At 39.3% G+C, this 19,375-nt stretch overlaps 1 protein-coding gene across 2 annotated transcripts in view; it reads left to right on the forward strand.

The window, feature by feature from the left end:
* Positions 1-19,375, forward strand: part of phf12b (PHD finger protein 12b) — a 73,195-nt gene that overhangs the window by 14,018 nt on the left and 39,802 nt on the right. For both annotated transcript variants that reach the window (XM_080210500.1, XM_080210499.1), the window contains exons 3-4: positions 16,186-16,258; positions 17,867-18,284. In XM_080210500.1, coding sequence (XP_080066626.1) covers positions 16,186-16,258; positions 17,867-18,284 — 491 coding nt within the window. The remainder of the gene's footprint in view (positions 1-16,185; positions 16,259-17,866; positions 18,285-19,375) is intronic.

Raw genomic sequence — 19,375 nt, forward strand, 5'->3', positions numbered from 1 at the left:
GATTGGGAAAGTGGAGTTGATGTCAGTTCAGCAGAAATCTAATGAATATTGAAAAAGCTGGAGCAGGTTTGAGGGGGCGATTTGGCCTACTCCAGCTCCTGTTTCTTAGGTTCTTATTAGAAACAGGAGAGTGGCGCCTGGAAATCGCTTTCCCCAGATTGCAGTACAGTTGTCATAAAATATACTACTCAGCTAACTGCTGGCTTTTTGACATAGAACAGCTGAGCCAAAGTAAACATTTTATACTAGTTTCTTTTATGGTGTTTTTCTTTTATAGTATCTCTGACGTTTTTAGGGCCCCTTGTCTTTTTGAATGCCCTTGCTTATGCTTGCACAGGTAACAAATTGGTTGCATGGCATGACTTCACTGGAACCGATATAAACATTTTAACTCCAAGAGTATTAAATCCTACAATGTCTTGTGATTATGATATATTATGTTGGCCAGCTAATTAGTTGGACATTGCTTGACTCTTTTTTTATAGATGTGTACTTTTATAGTAGTGAGAAGTTTTTCTAAAATTTTTAACTAGTACACCAGTTATTTTTGGAGGTGTTCAAGTTCATCTGTAGAGTCATACTTGTACCATTCCATATCATTTCTGCTAATTTTGTTCTTGTATGACGCATTAGCATTTCAGGAAATTTGACCTAAAGACCCACATGTAAAGTATACTTTTATTTAAAATGTTACCTTTAAATAATTAAGCTCTGTCATGAGGTAGTATTTCATCTTGTGTGAAATTCCAGAAGTTGCAAATGTAATCCATATCAAGCCTTCAGCAGTACTCCTGGAAGCCAAAATTATTCATTTTCGTACATAATGGGGTAAATTAGAAAGTTGGTCAACTTGCATTGAGTTTGTTTGTTTGTGTTGTCCATTGTGTCATGGTGCCCAGACTAAATGCATATATAGGGAAAAGTGAAAATTCAGAATATTTTACTGCTCAGCCTCTCCAGATTCCAGACAAAAGAAAAACGGGTAGTTTTTTTTCTCATTTACTTTATGCAAAGTGGCTTAATAAATGAGATGAAAAGTTCTGTTTGTTCCATATTGGTTTTGTGCAAGTTCACAAAGATTAAAATTCTGTAAACTTAAATTTGCTCAAGTTTAATGCAATTTGGAAGATGCATTTTATTTTAAACTGTCAGAAATCCTAGTTTGGAAAAGGGTTAACATTTGTATGGGCTGTGCTGTAAGTTTAGGACTTTATTAGGAATTGAGAATACATCCATCCTTCAACATCTAGTTTGCTTCCTCCCCCTGAAAATTGTACTACCCAGTTGAATGCACTGCTAAGCTCATTGAAGATGAATATTTATTCCTTCCTGCTTTCCCCCTCCAAGTGTACTTGTTACTGGAAAAGTAACTTAAAGCAGTCCGGTGTTCACTGACCTGTAGAAAAAAGATCTCTAACGGTAGTTATATTAGTTCCTGCTGTGACATTTTATGGTAAATGAACAGTCTTGTTTTATTAAATGGAAAACTGTCATTCTAAATCCTCCAAATTGAATGTCAATGACACAGTCAAGATTCATCACCAGCTAGCATATCCCCCAGTGTTTGCTGCTGAACACAAAACATAATGTTTTCCATTGTATGTTGCTTAGTTTCAAAATGCATATTGGCTTCTTCCATACTGTCTGTTAATTGTGGAAGAAACTAAAACTTCTACGCATGCATAAATTACATATAAGCATCAACAAAGCCTTGTGGAAAAATGGTCTTGGGGTGTCAACATTTTTTTAAGATTGTAGAAGTACCCTTTTTTATTTATATCTATTAAACAATATTAAAACTTGAATTTATAATATGATATCTATGATGTTTTGAATTTGGGGCGGAGGAATTTGCACCAAGTTCTCAGAATCTCGAGATTCCTGAAGTCAAAAAATTACAGCCATTGTTTAAGAAATTTTATCGAAGATCGGATGTACGCCAGATGAAACGTTTATGCTGCCACTCTTCTCTCTCGAGGCTGTTGAAGTTCAGTAGCTTGTTTAAATTGAAGAACCTTGGTCGAGGACAATCATAGAATCCCTCCGGTACAAAAGAGGGCATTTAACCCATCGAGTCTGCACCAACTCTGACAGAGTACCTTACCCAGACTCTCTTCCCCTGTCCTATTCCTGTGACCCCACACATTTACCAGGACTAATACATCCAACCTACACGTCCTGGACATTAAGGGGCAATTTAGCATGGCCAGTTGCCCTCACCTGTACAATCTTTGGACTGTGGGAGGAAACCTGTACACCTGGAGGAAACCCTCAGACACTGGGAGAACGTGCCCACTCCATGCAGACTGTCACCCAAGGTTTGAATCCGGGTCCTGAGACTCGGGCAGCAGTGCTAATTACTGTTCCACCCCTGGGAAAATCTAGAGCATTTACTTCAAAATACTTCTACGTCCCTAAAACAAAACTCATCTGGCATGGAGTTTGACTGTGTTTAGACTTGTCACTGAAGCAGATCAGCGTTGATATCATTGAGGAGAGTCTTAAATCCTTGAAAACAATAGGAGCTTGCTGCAAAAATCTGTAAAAACCTGCATTTGTCACATGAGAAGATTTGAGTTCATTTAATACAATCTATTTTGATCAATTTCTTCAATGTATAATGGAAATTAGTGCTTGTTCACTGCCATTTTCAGCCAATGAAATACTTTAAGTGGAATCAGCATTATAACATAGGGAAGTGCAGCTGCCAGTTCTGCGTGACAAGACCTCACAAACAGCAACAAGATAATTAAGAAACAAGTTATTTTAATGATGCTTGAGAAGGTATCAAGTTTGATCAGATCACAGGCAAGCTCCCTGCTCCCATTTGAATCATGCTATTAAGTAGGAGAGCAAACTGGGCTTCAGTTTACTATCTCATCCAATAGACAATGCCTCCAACTATGCAGCAGTCCCTCAGTACTGCAGTGAATTGTTGACGTAAATGGTGTGCTCAAGTCTGTCAAGCAGGCCTTAAAACCACAGGTTTCTGAAGTGGTGTGACTGTTACTGCTGAGTCAAAGCTGACCCCTGCAGGTATACAACAAATTTTTGTGGCTTGCCTGCTAAGAGCTAAGGGGACCCCATAGAGAAGTAGCAGTTATGTATCTTCTGCTAGGTAGTTTGTTACGATTTGATTGTGTATGAATGCTGTTGACTAACAGCCATCCGCAAAAGTGCACTAAATGAGATCCACTCCCCCACTCTTACCTGGGCTGTTTGCTGTATTGCTGTGTGTCCCTACCGTTTCTAGTAAATGGAAAGGTGCTAACAACTAGAAACTTCAGTTTCAGCTTGAGAATCGCAGAGCTAGAACAAAAATGAATGGCAGAGGACAGTGTAAATATTCAGGGTACGCCTTGGTTTCAAATATTTTTGCCGTCAATAGATTTTAGCATTGGTTTGTACACATTGCAGTTTTAAAGGAGTTCGTTTTAAATCAATAGTGAATTGTGAAACAATGCAGATGTTATCTATTAAAGTTTATTTTTTTATTAATGTCACAAGTAGGCTTACATTAACACTGCAATGAAGTTACTGTGAAAATCCGGTCTCCTGGTCAATATCTGTGTTTAAGACAGTGCTTTCCAAATGTTTCCTGATACAACTCCATTTTAATGCCACAGACTTTGTGACCTCTGTTTGAAAATAGGAAGCCGCGTTGTTGACTAGATAGGGGCATAGGGATGGTGGTTGAGTGTTGTTTGGGGATATATATTGGCGGAGAAAGATTAAAACTTCATGGTTTTTCATGACAAAAATGTAGACCCTCCTTTTTATGGGCTCTGATTGTAGCAACGTTTGGGCTTTGGAGATCAGGCAATTAAGTCACACCCACAAACAAAAGAAGTATTAACATTTAAAGGGGCCTTGCCAGTGTCAAAATACAGTTTGGAACTTCATGGTCACCGTTGCTGTCTTGAGCTTATGATCCCAAAATTCCATTCTGTGGCCCACAATTTGGGGATCTCTCCTCTAAGATATTGTGTGTTGTCCTCAAACCATAGAATTCCAAAAGTGCAAAAAGAAGCCATTCAGCACATTGGGCCTATACTGACTCTGAAAGAGCACCACACTCAAGTCCATTTCCCTACTCTATTCTCATAAACACACTCATTTACCATGGCTAACCTACACATCTTTAGACACTAAGAGGCAATTTGGCATAGCCAGTCCACCTAACCTTCACATCTTTGGACTGTGGGAGGAAACCAAAAGGGAAACACACGGAATCAGGGAGAATGCGTAAACTCCACACAGAATTTCACCAACTGACTGTCCAGGCTTTCAGGAAAAAAAGAATGAAACGCCGTAGATGAAAAGGTGATAACGCTCCATGTACAGCTCTTCTACACACGATGACATAAATCATGACAGATGGAATTTGCAAATTTAAACTGAATGGATGAAAACCAGACAAAATTGAGCCCAGGTGGCTCCCCACTGGTGTGAGACAGCATTGCTACCCACTATGCCACCCTAATGCTCCAATAAACTATTTCCTACCTCAGGTGATATGGCAGCATCTCCCATTAAAGTATTTGCATTAGAATCCATGATTTCTACAACATTTTCTTCCAATCTTTTCCTTGTTTCCCACCACCCTCATGAAGCTTGCTTAATGTCACCATGGTCTTTCAGGTTATTAGCACTAGCTTTACTTCTATCCACTGGCAAATTGACAGTGAGCTTTATGGAGAAAGGAAGATAGTGATTTATGCAATAACAGTAATGTACAGGAATTCTTGCTGTATTACACAGACACAACTATTCCAACACTCAGATTGGCATTGTGGAAAGCACAGCATGTTATGCTAACATAGGAATGTAATTGAATATCCACTGCTTTCAGTCTGCAGCACGCAAGAGATTTTTTTTCCCCCAATTAACTGGCTCCAGTGTTGCTCTGCAGGATTTTGGCAATCAGTTCTAAGGCTTGTGAATTGAGAAAAGTTTTCACAATGCTGCTTGCTCAGTAAGGTATGTCTGGTTTTTATCCATTCAGTTTAAATTTGCAAATTCCTTCTGTCATGATTTATGTCATGGTGTGTAGAAGAGCTGTACATGGAGTGTTACCATCTTTTCATCTATGGTGTTTCACTACAGTTTTCTGATCAGGGTTTCATTCTTTTTCTCCTGAAAGCCTGGGCAGTCAGTTACAGGTCAGTTCACTTTGAGATAAAAAGTGTTTATAATTGCAGCATTTTGGGACTGATTTGTATTTTTTTTAAAGAACACATGAAGTAAACTTGGTTGTCTTTGGAAAGTAATGCTGAAAAAAATTGATATATTTGATTAAGTGCATCCTCGATGCTTCCTTTCAATGCACATCATCCAACCATCTCTTCAGTACAGGTTCCTGCAGGTGCCAATGGTGCCTGTTGACGTAGGGAGAATTTAGAATTTCTTTAAAATGGGGAAAGCAGTTGTGTATATCATACTGCCAGTGAGTTGTGTTTTTTTAAGTTGAGGATTAATTATCTGGCTTGACACTCAAATCAGTTTCAGAAGTCTACTTTTTCAAAGCAGTGCATTGATATAAAGTGCTTCAATAATTCTTCCACGTTTGATCGCACCTCCATGAGATCGGATGGATTCACAGATATCACCATGATGAATCATTATGCACAAAAAATCACTGGCAACCTTCAGTCCATTTTGTAAGCAAACTTTTCCGTTTGTCTGAGAATGCATATAGCTTAAAACTAAGGCATGACCAAACCTCTCCATATGTTAATAGCTTGAGGAATAAATGTTTTATATTGTGTCAGAGACCCAAACTAGTGCAATGGTCTAATCTTCCTAAACATGCAGCTTCCTAAATGTGAATTCATCTGGTGCTCATTGCACAATATTTGTTGATGGGATGTTGCATTCTTTATCCAATTAGGAAATGTAAAACAAATCTGGACATTGCACACCAAACTTGAAATAGTCCAGGAGGTTCTCCAGGATTGAACAGCAACTTCCTTTTTTGGCACATTGAGTATAACAAGAGAAAAATGCAATGAAGATAAATATTTCATTGTCATAATGCATCTTCCTCTTTCCTACACCTTCAAAATTTATGAGATAATTACAATTGAGGATGGTCTTTCTGACCTACATTCCCTGCCCAATTGCTGCATCTCTTTGTTAAATGCTTCCAGGATTCATATTGCTACTCCTCTCCCTGGAAATCAATTCTAAGTGTTGATCACTTTTTGATATCAAGCCTAATTTGCCATTTATTAATTTGAACGTGAGAACTTGTCCTACGTTTCCTGTTTCCACTTCCTAAGCTATTGCTTGTACCTTTTAAGATCATCCTTTTTTTTACAGGCTGAAACGGTCATGTCTCTATAGCCTTTTTGCATTTCTTTCAATCCATGGACATCTTCCTTGCTTTTCAGTGATTGGATTATGATTTTAGCTAATTAATTGGCTTTGTTAATTAGATTTCCGGTTCGTGTAGGCTCCATTTTTGTTTTTGGTTGATGTATTTGTGTTGGTAAGGAGCTTGAATTGCTGATAACGCCAATATTAGATTTTGCAAACAAATGATTGATAAAAGGTTTCAGGGTCATCGATATTGTTCGTCAGTCTGATGGTTGTCGCTGTTGACTTTGACGTGTAATAGGATAGAAATTGGTACTACTACATGTTCAAAGAAACAAGGACATATACTTGGAGTTTGAAGAGACATTGTTGACAATGTGCATGTTTAATGCATTAAGCATTCTTTTCTGTGACTCACCAAAGGAACGTTCTTTCTTGCCCCCAGATCTATTGGCATTCTGGAGTGTGCTTTCTAAACAAAGAAATAGAAGCAGGGGTACACCGTCAGGTCCTTCAAGCTTGCCCGCAATTCAAATCAATCATTGCTGATCTACGCTAGCCTCAACTCCTTTTCCCCAAAGCCTTCAATTCCTTGATCTATCAAGTATTTATCTACCTCCACTTTAAATACCTCTAATGATCCAGCCTCCACTACCCTTTGGGGCAGAGAATTCCAGAGATTCACTGCCCTCTCTGTGAGATGAAATTTTTGTGTATCTCAGTTTTAAAAGACCAGCCCATAATCTTGTAGGTATGTCGTCTTGTTCAAGACTTTTCCACTAGTGAAAACATCTCATCTACCCTGTCAAACCCCGTCAGGATCTTATATGTTTGAATAAGGTCACACCTCACTCTGGAACTCCAAGAAATACAGACCCCCTCATCCCAGAAATTAGGCTGGCGAATTTGTACTGCTTCCATTGTTACTATATCCTTTATAGGGTAAGGGGATCAAAAGTATATGCAGTATTCCAGGTAAGGCCTGCTTTGTTCCCTTGTCTCTTGAGCAGGTACTTAAAAATGACCGTTTACTAGTTATGTAGTTGCTTGATATTTTAAGAACAAACAAAAAAGCTGTTCATTTAGACATTTCCAAAATTGGGATTACACCCTTCTATAATATAATTATCTCGATAAAGATTTTGGTTGTTTTTTTTTTCCTTTTATAGTTTTGAATGTATTTAAATAACTGATTTGTCCTGAGGCATGTGCACTTAGTTTTGTACTTCCAACAAATTGGTTGGCTGTCTTTTGTACTCCCAACAAATTGATTGGATGCCTTTTGGTATTAACCAGAGGAATTTCAATGGTAATCTATTAGGTTAACTAGGGAATGTAGATGGTTTTTGGAACAAGGCCAGAAACGTTTATGTAATCACTCGCGTCTTCTGACTTGGCCAGTCAGTTAAGATCAAGTGTCAGGTCAAACCCAAGATGAGTTGTAGTACCTATTCTTGTCAGCTTGGATCTCATATGCGGATCATGAACTGGTTTCAGTTTGAATTTGTTTTTGGAGCAAGCAAGGAGATTGATTAGCAGATTGCCCTATCCATTCTGTGCATTGGCTTGGAATTTTTTAAAATGGCACAAAACCTTTTTAAAGAAGTATCTCTTCAAAAATGTGGGTTCTTGCTAAATTTCATTTGATCTGAATCCCCTTTTCCTCTATGTCAATACTTCAGTTTAATCAAAGGTCAGTTTTTGGATTCCAGTGTGAATTGGATTTTTAAAAATTCACTCATGGGATATATGCATTGCTGGCAAGGCTAGCATTTATTGCCCATCCTTAATTGTCCTTGACAAGTGGTGGCAAGCCACTTTCTTGACCTTGTGTACTTCATGGGGTATAGGTGCACTCAGTGCTGTTTAAAAAAAAAAATGAGTTCCAAGGTTTTGACTAAGCCACAGAGGATAAATGGTGTTAATTTTCAAATCAAGGTGTTGTATGGATAGGAGGGGAACTTGCAGTGGTGGTGATCCCATGCATCTACTGCCGTTGTGTTTAGAGGTGGCAGAGGTCTCAGGATTGGAAGCTGCAATCAGTTGAGTCTTGGTAAACTGCTAATATACATCTTGTAGATGGTACACACTGCTGCCACTGTATGGCATTGGTGCATGGGATGGATGTTTAAGGTGCCAATTGGTGCTTTCCTCTGGGTGGTGTTGAGTTTCTTGAGTATTGTTGGAGTTGCATTCCTCTGGGCAAGTGGAGAGTATTTCATCACCCTCCTGACCTGTACCATGTAAATGGTGGATAGGCTTTGGGGAGTCATGATTTAAGTCATTTGCCTTGGAATTCTGGCCAGATTTGCATTAAGATGAAGGAAGAATGGGCCGAAAGTGAGGTTGTTTGAGCATAATAAGTTTAGTTGGACCTTTTGAGGGGATGGGGAGGCAGGGAGGTGTTGTACGTCAGCATACATTTGAAGACTCATGATAGAACCCTTCACCATACATGTGACTAATTGTCAAAGCATTGATTTAGCAGTGGAATGTTTTTTCCACATGAACTTTAGGCGCCAGGCCTTCTGGGAAATACCGCTACATTAAGCCAAATCAATTTTAAGGCTTCACTTCTTCCCTGTACCTTACTTATCTTTTAATTGCTTATTCATGCCCCTCCGAACCCCTATCTTCACTAGTTAAAGGAGCTCCTTTCTTTTTTTTCAAGGAAAATTAATGTCAATATCAGTTGTATGCATGAGCAATTGTTTATGCGATGATAAAGACCTACCGAAAGTATTTAAGAACTTACGAGCCATTTATTTAATTTCAAACAAATGAAGTTGCATTGTGGAATGAGTTAAAAGTGACTTGAGAAGATTTGGTTTATTTGCCTGTAATTCATCTCTCAACAGTATTTGGTGGTCCAAATGTAGGATGGCAACCAAAAACAGGCTTAAAAAATTCATTTTCCAAATTCAAATTGTTTATTGCATTTTAATGTGTTAACCAGCAGGAGGAGTTGTTTTTCTGTTTGCCAGCACATCCAAAAGGTAGCTATATCGCAGTGAGCTGTTTGTGATGTTGTATTTTACTGCACTTGGCTTTTTAATGCACAACTTTGTAAATGCTGTCTGCATATATAAACTTCACTTATTAATTGTGAAAATATTTCACTTTTTTCCAGAAACATAGATTTGGGAAATTACATAATTATGTAAATCCTTCTGTTTTTATAAGATGAGTCTCTGTATTAGAGATCAATTGAACCTGTATAGACAAACTTGTCAAATGACCCCCTTTCAGGCTTCTCTGATTTTTGCTTTTTAAAAACAAAAGAAACAAACAAATTGGCAAGATATTTGCATTTTATTCTATTGGAATAGAGGGTTGTTTTTCAAACTGGAGGCCTGTGACCAGCAGTGTATCTCAGGGATCAGTGCTGAGTCCACTGTTGTTTGTTATTTATATTGATTATTTGGATGAGAATTTAGGAGGCATGGTTGGTAAGTTGCCAGGTAACACTAAGATTGGTGGTACAGTGGACAGTGAAGAAGGTTATCTAGGATTGCACCAGGATCTTGATCAATTGGCCCAGTGGCTTGATGAATGGAAAATCGAGTTTAATTTTAATAAACGTGAGGTGATGAATTTTGGTACATCGAAACAGGGCAGGACTCACTCAGTTACTTGTAGAACACGGGGGAGAGTTATAGCACAGAGATCTAGAGTACAGGTTCATAGGTCCTTGAAAGTGGAGTCATAGGTGGATAGGGTGGTGAAGAAGGCATTCGGTATGTTGGTTTCATTGGTCAGAACATAGAATATAGGAGTTGGGACATCTTGTTGTATAAGACATTGATAAGGCCACATTTCAAATACTGTGTACAGCTCTGGTCAGCCTGTTACAGAAAGAATATTATTAAACTAGAAAGAGTGCAGAAAAGATTTACTAGAATGTTACCAGGGCTTATGGTTTGAGTGATAAGGGGAGGCTAGATAGACTGGGACTTTTTTTCTTAGCATATGAGGCTTAGCAGGTGATCTTATCAAGGTTTGTAAAATAATGAGGGGCATGGATGAGGTAGATAGTCGATATCTTTTCCCAAAGGTAGAGGAGTCTAAAACTAGAGGACGTAGGTTTGAGGGGAGAGATACAAAAGGATCCAGAGGGGCAGTTTTTTTTCACACGCAGGGGTCTGAAACGAGTTGCCAGACGTAGTAGTAGAGGCGAGTACAACGTTTTTTAAAAAGCATTTAGACACTTACATGGGTAAGATGGGTATCGAGGAAGAAGCAGTATGCTTGTCTTTAGTTTTGTTTTGAAAGGGAAAATGGGAATAGGTTAGTGGTTAAAAACTGGGCAGCATGGACATGTTGGGCCGAAGGGCCTGTTTCCATGCTGCAAACATTGATGACTCTTAAGTTGGGGAATAGATTTATGCTGCACACATAACTATCTTATATTGGTTAGACTAATGGAAATGATATTACTTATACATTTCTGGGTTTTATAAATTGCAAGCTGAAAATTGCATGCTTACAAAGATTGAATAGCCAGCTCAAAAACATAAAATGCTTTTTGTGGTCTAAAGTGAATGTCCCATTTGGCTTGTAAAATGCAGCTGCTTTGATCCAGCGCGCACAGTCCTTGTTTGTTCATTTTTTTGCATGCTTGAACACAAAACTGATCTTCTGGAACTTCTGAAAAAGCTGGAAAAAAGGAGAATATTGCTTCCTAACTGGATTTAAACTAACTGTATGCACCCTGGACATTTTCTCTTCTGCCTTCTTCTGTCAGGAAAATAATACAAAAGTTTGAGGTCACGTAGCATCCGACTCGAGGAGAGCTTCTCCCCTGCTGTTGTCAGACTTTTGAATGGACCTGCATTGCATTAAGCTCATCTTTCTCTACACCCTATGATTGTAACACTACAGTCTGCACGTTCTCATTTACTTTTCAATGAACAGTATGCTTTATCTGTATAGTGCGCAAGAAACAATACTTTTCACTGTACACTAATACATGTGACATCAATAAATCAAAATTTTGAGAAACTTGGATCAAATTTAGAAGTACATTTTACAAGTCCTTGAGGCCTGAGTCAGCCTCAGTGGCGTTCTTTATTATTTGGTTGAACAAGGTATTACTATTTTTGTTTTGGGGGAACCTCTTTGTGCGCAGGTTGGGTAGTTTCACTGTATTGGGAGGCGCTTGTGTTTTGTTTTGGTTTTGGGAAAGTCTTTCCTTTTGTTCTCCAATTATGTGATTTATTTGTTAAAGCATGTCTCGTAGGTTTTTTTCTGATTTTAATAGTGTGTTTTTGGTGTTCAGTCCTACAGTGGCATTTGCTGACGCTTCATCGTCCTACTTCATGCTATCACTGGTTGATATCAGCGCCAGCAGTAGATCCTGGCAGTATGTTCTTGCACGGACTTTTAAAAGATTGGGTACATTGTGTTCAATTATTGAAGTGATTACATCTTGTTTTCCAGTATTTGATTCCCTTTAGAATAAGCGATTGTTTTCCTCATTTTTACACATCTTTCCTATCATAAAGATACTCCCTATCATAACAAAACTAAAGGCAAGTGTACTGCTTTTGTGGTGAATGGTTAAATAGGCACTGGGGTGTTTTTAATGCTTTTGAACTGGTCAGAAACTACCAAGCAAAGAAAAGGCGCATACACTTTGTTTGGCTGCGTCATAGATGGAGGACTTCCCTCGAGTAGACTTTAAGGCAGTTAAAATAGCTTGGTTGTACTTAGTATTGTGCTGACTATTTGAGAAAGTAGCATTTGCTCTGCTCAAAAGTCAGCCTTTAGACATAGGATTACACTTGTGGAAGTTGGACAAAGTCAGTGCTTTCGCTATGTTTCTATAATTGGTATTTCAGCCATTATGTACCGAACTTTTCCTCATTCTTCAAACATTGCCCAACATGGATGGCCTGATTTTTGTTTGTTTTAATTATTTGGAGCTTATCATTTTTATAGTGTCAACATTAATGCATCTGTTACCAGATTGTTCCTTTTGCTATCACAACTGTAAAAGATTTGAAATGCAGATCCAGAACAGTTCCATGGCTAGGGTGAGACTATTTTGGCACTCACCAGTTGAGCATTTTTTTGAACAGAATTATCTCTTCATGTAAGGGGGAATGGCTCATAAATTTGAAATCTGTAATACATTTCCTGAGTGGTAGATTGTGTGATAAACAGCTGAATGGGCACAATGCTGTTCAGCTGTACAAATATGATTTTCTTTTGGCCATCGATGTATATTGTTTGTCTCTTATCAAGAGTAAAATGATTCTCTGCATTGAATAAGACATACTGTTGAGTTACTTGGATCTAAATTACTTGCCTGTCAAACCTAAGTGGAAGTTACATATTTGCCTGCAAGAAAGATGAATATTGAATAGTTAGTTAAAGAATACTTAAATGAAACTTAGCTGCCATCAGGTAGAAAGCTGAACAACAGCTATTTTTAAAAAGTATTTGAAGGGCAAAAAGCCCTTCAGGTGGTGTGTGTTTAGTAGCGTAAATTAAACTCCTTTATTGCTGGCCTACACTTTTTTAATATATTGTTACCTGTAGATTAAAAAGATGCTCATTGCAATGTGCAGTGGACGTTTGCTGTAATAGAACATTTGTGATCTCTAAACCCAGATGATGAAAATTTGAAATTGAAGCAGAAAGATTTGGTTTCACTGCAAAATGGAAGTATATTATATATTTCAAGTATAAGTTGATGGGCAGGGGAAGACCAGTAGGTTCATCAAGTTTGTTGACGGCCGAATGTAATGACGGAAGTATTTCTGTGGGGGAGGGTCACCATCCCATTTAAGATAGAAATGAAAATTGCATTTTCTACCTGAGGGCCATTGGTCTGAGCAGAGAAGGCAGGTAATTGAATATTTTTAAGGGGTGGTAGATTCTTGCATGGGAGTCTATGGGTATAGGGGCTGACAGGAAAGTAAAGACAACAAACAAATCAGCCATGATCTTCTCAAATGACAGAGCCAAATGGCCCGCTCCTTCTTATTTGTATGTTCTATCTACTGTAAGAGGTTAAATGTGTGGAAAACATCAGGGAAATTGGTGGAAAACAAACTTTTAATATTCTTCTGTGAACCCCGTTGACAGTCATAAACAACCTGGAGGCCTCGTGGAGCAGGTTTTATTTGCAACTTCTGTATGATGCTGTCTTTGACCCAGTCAAGAACTGATCCAGCCTCCCGTTGATCTCACCAGCCAAGTGACCACGTAATCTATTAAACTGCAATAATCTGTCAGTAGGGACATCAGCCATTTAATTATTTTGCAGGCCTTCACCAGGTGGCTTCAAAATCTATGTTGTAAGGTAAATGGACCAAGGTTGTTGAGTCTATCTGAATGGTAGCTAAGGATTGTAAAGCTAGATATGATTCTCCCAGTCCTTTTCCGAAGTCACTAAAACATTCACTGCACAGAGACACCAAAACTGGGTGTCAGTACTCTAAATTCAGTAGCCTTCTATAATGTTGAAATTATGTCCTTGGATTCATACTACAGTTCTATTAATCCAATCCAATACCTATTGGCTTCAGTTACTGTACTTCCGCTCTGGGCGTGAACCTTGAGTGACTTATGCATAGTAACACCAAGATCTTTTTCTCTCTTAGCTTCTTTTATGTTTCTGCAAATGGTAAGTATTCTTTGGCTTTACCAATATGCATGCCAGTATGTCTAGCCAAATACTTTGCTCTTCTAAAGGAACAAAGTCATTGTAAGAACATTTGCCTGTGTTTCAGCACTTGGTAGCAACTGCCGTAGATGTATTGGAATTCTTGTTAATCCCAGAAAAACACTGTGGGCATTCTGACAGGGTGAATAGTTCTTCAGGAAGAAGCAGACCCTATCTTCTTGAGCAAGGGCAGTATGAGGTGCGCAATGAATGTCGGTCCTGCCAGTTATGTCCACATCCAGTGAACAAAATCAAGAATGAAATAAAAGCCTCTTGGCATCCCTGAGCAACTGAATTTACTCGGTGAATAGCTGAACTGTGACTCTCTTTAGCAAATTCTTCTCTTTGGTGCTGTCATATGCTTCAGATCATCAACAGAATGTCTCCTTGCATATCAAAGGTGATACTTTTCTGCCTTGCTTGCCTGTGATACACCAAGTTCTCAGAGTTGACAAAGCTGCACAAGCATTCCGTATTGAGGAACACCTTCAGCAAGAAATGAACAAGCACTCTCATGCCTATAAACAGTTTGGTTTGACCATCAGCATGAGAAAAACAATTCTGCATGTTGTCATTGTTGTCATTGTTGTCATTGTTGTCATTGTTGTCATTGTGATGCTGGAGATTGTTGATGACTTCACATATCTAGGCTCCATAATCGTCAGTAATCTATCAACTGATGCTGAAATCAGATTGCGCTTTGCAAAAACTGCAGACTGGCCAAATAAGAGTGTGGAACAACAGCAACCTTCTGATAACACCAGAAGCTTGCATCTCAGTGCGTTACTCTGGTATGGAGATCTGGGCAGTGTATGCCAGATAGGAGAAAAGGCTGAACAATTTCCACCTTCACTATCTCAGATTGTTCTCAGCAACCTTTAGCAAGACAAGGTCACCAGCTAGGCATTCTCAAGTTCCATCAGCGTACACTTGTTGCTATGCCAACTAAATCTGCACTGGTCATGTTCGCTAAATGGATGATGATTCTATACTAAAAGACCTGCTGTATGGTGAACTGGCCACTGGGTCACAACCTCTTGGGCATCCATATCGCCGTTGCAAGGACACTTGCAAGTGAGATGTAAAGATTATGAACATTGATACTCTCAACTGGGAAGCATTTGCTGATCGCCATGATCTTTGGAAGGGCATTGGAAGAGGCAAGCCGAAGTGAAAAGCACAGCTGGCTGAGAAGGCGGCCTGGAGAAAACAAGCCGGAGATTATGTACTTCTAAGCCCTTTGTCTTCCACTGCAACATTAAAATGAGGTTCCAGAACCACACTGGCCAGTGAATAGCAAGAGCTGACCACCAAGGCATAAACCATCATCTTGAGATGGAAGACCACCAGCTGAACTGTACTGACCAATGAAGTTAGAAAATTCATTGTTGATCTCAGTGGAGGCTTTGCAGCAATTAGTTGTGTATTTTTGAGTTGAAACTAGAAAAATGAACCATCGTTCGTTTTGTGTTATTACTCACGGTGACTCCAACTGGAAGTATTATTGTGTAGATATCTGGTAAGTTGTGATATTCTTGCGCGTGAATTGCATTTTGATTACTTACTGCCACAACTTGTACTGAAAAGTGGAGGGAAAAACAGTGCGGTTTCAATTTCATCTTTGTCTATTGAGTGGGCTTGCTCAATTTTAGCAACCTTAGTGTGGTGGAGCTGAGTTGTTGGAATGCTTCAACCTGAAAACAACTTGAATTTATTTAGTCTTTCAGCATACCAAAGAAGTATTCCAATTTTACTGAATTCTGCAACATCATGCAAAGCCTTAACTGAAGGACAGCATCTCAGGCAGTCTGGCATTCTAACAGTATTGCGTTGGACTATCAAACTGGTTTTATGCGCAAGTTGTAGAAGAGAATGTCCACCCTCAGTCTTGAATCTTAGGTTTGCATGTGCTGTTAGTAGGACCGAGCTATCATCTTGGGGGTAGAAGAATAAGTAGGTAATAGCGCTGTTTTTTAGAATGTCAGCTCCTGTAGAACTGGTTGTAGTTCTGTGAGTTTCTGGTTTCAACCTTGGCTATGTTAATATTTTTTGTTTTTTTTACCAATTTTCCCTTGCATATTTTCAGCTATCTACAAGGAATACCATATGTTTGCATGTGGCTTTGTACTATAACATTTTGATATTTAAACTCTTAAGTTTCAAATGCAACAAACTGATCTACTTCTTTGTTACAGTAACCCACCGCTCAGTGAGGAGATGCTTCCACCTGGAGACTGGATGTGTCACAGGTGCACAGTTCGCAGAAAAGTAAGTAGACTCATCTTTTTAAAAAATACACTGAGCTTTACTAGCAGCAGAGGGAATATAAATTATTCCTCAACTTTATCATCTCCAAAACAATTAATCTAGCTTCAGCAAGCTACCTTTTTCATTATATAAGCTATCATGATTAAAGCCTATTCAGCTATCAAATGATTTATGTGAGCACTCATTTTCTGACAACTTCTCTGCCCTTCAGTGCAGAGTGGTTTCCCAAATGGGTGGCTGCGGCTGCTGCACACCTTTTCACTTCCTTGCTTTTGCCTGTCATCCAAACATGCCCTGGCGTGCCTTGTTGCCGTCGGGTGGTGGAGGTCCCCAGGAACAGGGCTGCCTACATGGAAGACCTTCCCCCTTGTCATTGAGGACCTGGGTGGAGGAGTCTCGTACAACCTCGGGTTGCGTTGGTTCACAGACTGCCAAGATGCAGGTGTCTTTGCGACCTTGTGGAGTCCATTGTCTACATCTGTGGAAATTGTGCTAGGCTACAGACCCTTTTTAGTTTTCTGAAAAACCTGTTATTTTCTTTTTAGTTGCACTTCAGACCACTTCAGTGTATTGATTGAGCAACTGGTGCAAAGGGCTCAGGGTGGGAGAAGGCCCTGCTCCTGGGAATAGCCACGCTGGCCATTAAGAGGTCCAGACAACAAGTGGTCGAGGGGATCAACCATCCTGACTGACTGCCCCTGTTTTGCAGCTGTACTTGCTGCTGGGTGTCTTTTGATTTTGAATTGATTTGATTTATTATTGTCACATGCATTATAGTGAAAAGTATTGTTTCTTGCACGCTATACAGACAATACGTACCATTCATAGAGAAGGAAACGAAAGGGTGCAGAATGTAGTGTTACAGTCACAGCTAGGGTGTAGAGAAAGATCAACTTAATGCAAGGTAAGTCCATTCAAAAGTCTGACAGCAGCAAGGAAGAAGCTGTTTTTGAACCGGTTGGCATATGACTTCAGACATTTTTTTTTCCCAAAGGAAGAAAGTGGAAGAGGGAATGTCCAGGGTGCGTGAGGTCCTTAATTATGTTGCTGCTTTGATCAGGCAGCGGGAAGAGTGGACACAGTCAGTGGATGGGAGGCTGGTTTTTCCTTGGAAAGGGAGCAGTCTCTGCTTGCACCAGTGTCTTCTGTGCCTGGTGGGCACCTGCGGAGCGTGGGTGGAGATGCATTATCAGTCCTTTTAATCACATTTTGTTTTGATGTTTCAAGTTTCCTTTGAGATTCTGCTAGCTTTGGTTTAGTATTCCTTTAAGGAATTGCATTTTTAATTTATCCTACAATTTGTTGATTTAGATTATTTGGTTCACAAAAAGAAGTGCAGTTTAAGTTCACTTATTAGTGTCACAAGAAGGCTTATATTAATAATGCAATGAAGTTACTGTGGCAATCCCCTAGTTGCCGCTGGCGCCTATTCAGATACAATGTGGGAGAATTTAGCATGGCCATTGCATCTAACCAGCATGCCTCCGTGGCAAAAATTAGGTAACTCTCGTTTAAAATCGAGCTGCTTGGAATCATTCTAATAATTTTATTTCAGTTAGCAGTATTCTTTCTTTTGGCAAATCATTGAAGTTTTCTCCCTTCTTCTAGAAACAAGAGAAAAAAGAAAGACTCGGTCAAGTAAATGGAGTTATGGACAAGCAGACGGTTAAAAGGACAGCATCCCCTACTGTTGACCTGGAATTCTCTGACAAAACTTCCAGTAGAGCACTGGATTCCAGGATGGACAGTAACTGTAGGTCATTTGCACAAACAAAAGGTTTAGAAAGGCGAGTTAGCCGGCCCGGCACGCCGACGTCAAATGCAAGTACTGACACACCCACTTCTGAGCAGAACGAAGTGGATGATGACATGATTGACGTGGACGACGAAAATGCTGCCATGGAGATGGACTGCTCCCAATTGCAAATAAGGAATCCGTTTGAAATACTTATAGCCGCAGCAATGGAGCGAAACCCAACTCAATTTCAACTTCCAAATGAACTAACTTGTACCACAGCACTTCCAGGTGAGGGAGTCAGTGTTACTACACTTATGAGTTGCTTATTTTCTTTGTGAGAATCACCCTGCACGTTCCAACATCAGGCTTGCAATCTGTTAACAAATGCAAGCATAATTAAAGATTGCAGCCTCTATACATTTGTACAATTATAATGTTCGTTATTCCAGATAACTTTTAATGTAACTGCCACTTTGAGGAGTTACCAGGTGTATGAATAACCTTGCATCAGTAGAGGTGTTATTTAACTGCATCTTATTTGTTTATGGGTTTTATTTTGGACAATTGAGTCATGGCAAGATGTCTTCCTTGAGTCAGCTGTGTATTTATTCAACCTTCTCTTTCAATCGGTAACACTTTGCAGCATTAACCTGATGTGCCCACCAACGTAGAAGTTCCAAACTAAAGGTTGCTTAAAGGCATGCTGATGAGACGCGGTGAAGGTGTAATTCCTGACTCTCGTATTTCTGCTGCAAATTCAAAAGAGAACTTTCGCCACTTTGGATGTATTCAGTCTAGAGAAATGAGCACTAGGTTCTAGATTAAATTTGGCAGTGTTGTTCTTTTTCACGTGTAAATTTTTAATGGTGTAAGGAGTCTCTTTTCAGTCCATGATTTTAAATGACTTGGTCTGTTTTGTCTATTGATGTTTTATTTAATTACAGCCTCAAAGTCCACAGAAGACTGATAATTTTACAGTAATGGTTGCCCATCTGTACAGGATAAGTGTGTCATCAGCTTCAGCATTTGTGGGACGTTTGTGGAAATTTAATCTTTTGTCAGACGGAATACATTGCCAAATGGTTAATCCAGAATTGTTGGGGTAGCCTTTACATGTACAGGAACATTAGAAGACTTCATGTAGTTCAGTGCCATTGCAAGGTCAGGCCAGATGCCAAGGGTACAATTGTAGAGTACTTTTCTTGAAACATTTACAACAGATAAACAAGAAATATTCTGTGACGTAATGAATACTTGTGAAAAACAGGTGACATTGGCATTAGTCTAGCAATGTGAACTTCTAGGTACGGTTGCCCCTTCAATGCACTTCACAAAGAGACCTTTCAGGAAGTGTTCAGATTTCAGTAGAAACATGTATG

Source organism: Carcharhinus amblyrhynchos, chromosome 23 (genome assembly GCF_965287045.1).
Source record: "Carcharhinus amblyrhynchos chromosome 23, sCarAmb.v2.hapA, whole genome shotgun sequence".
In the NCBI taxonomy this organism is placed as follows: Eukaryota; Metazoa; Chordata; class Chondrichthyes; order Carcharhiniformes; family Carcharhinidae; genus Carcharhinus; species Carcharhinus amblyrhynchos.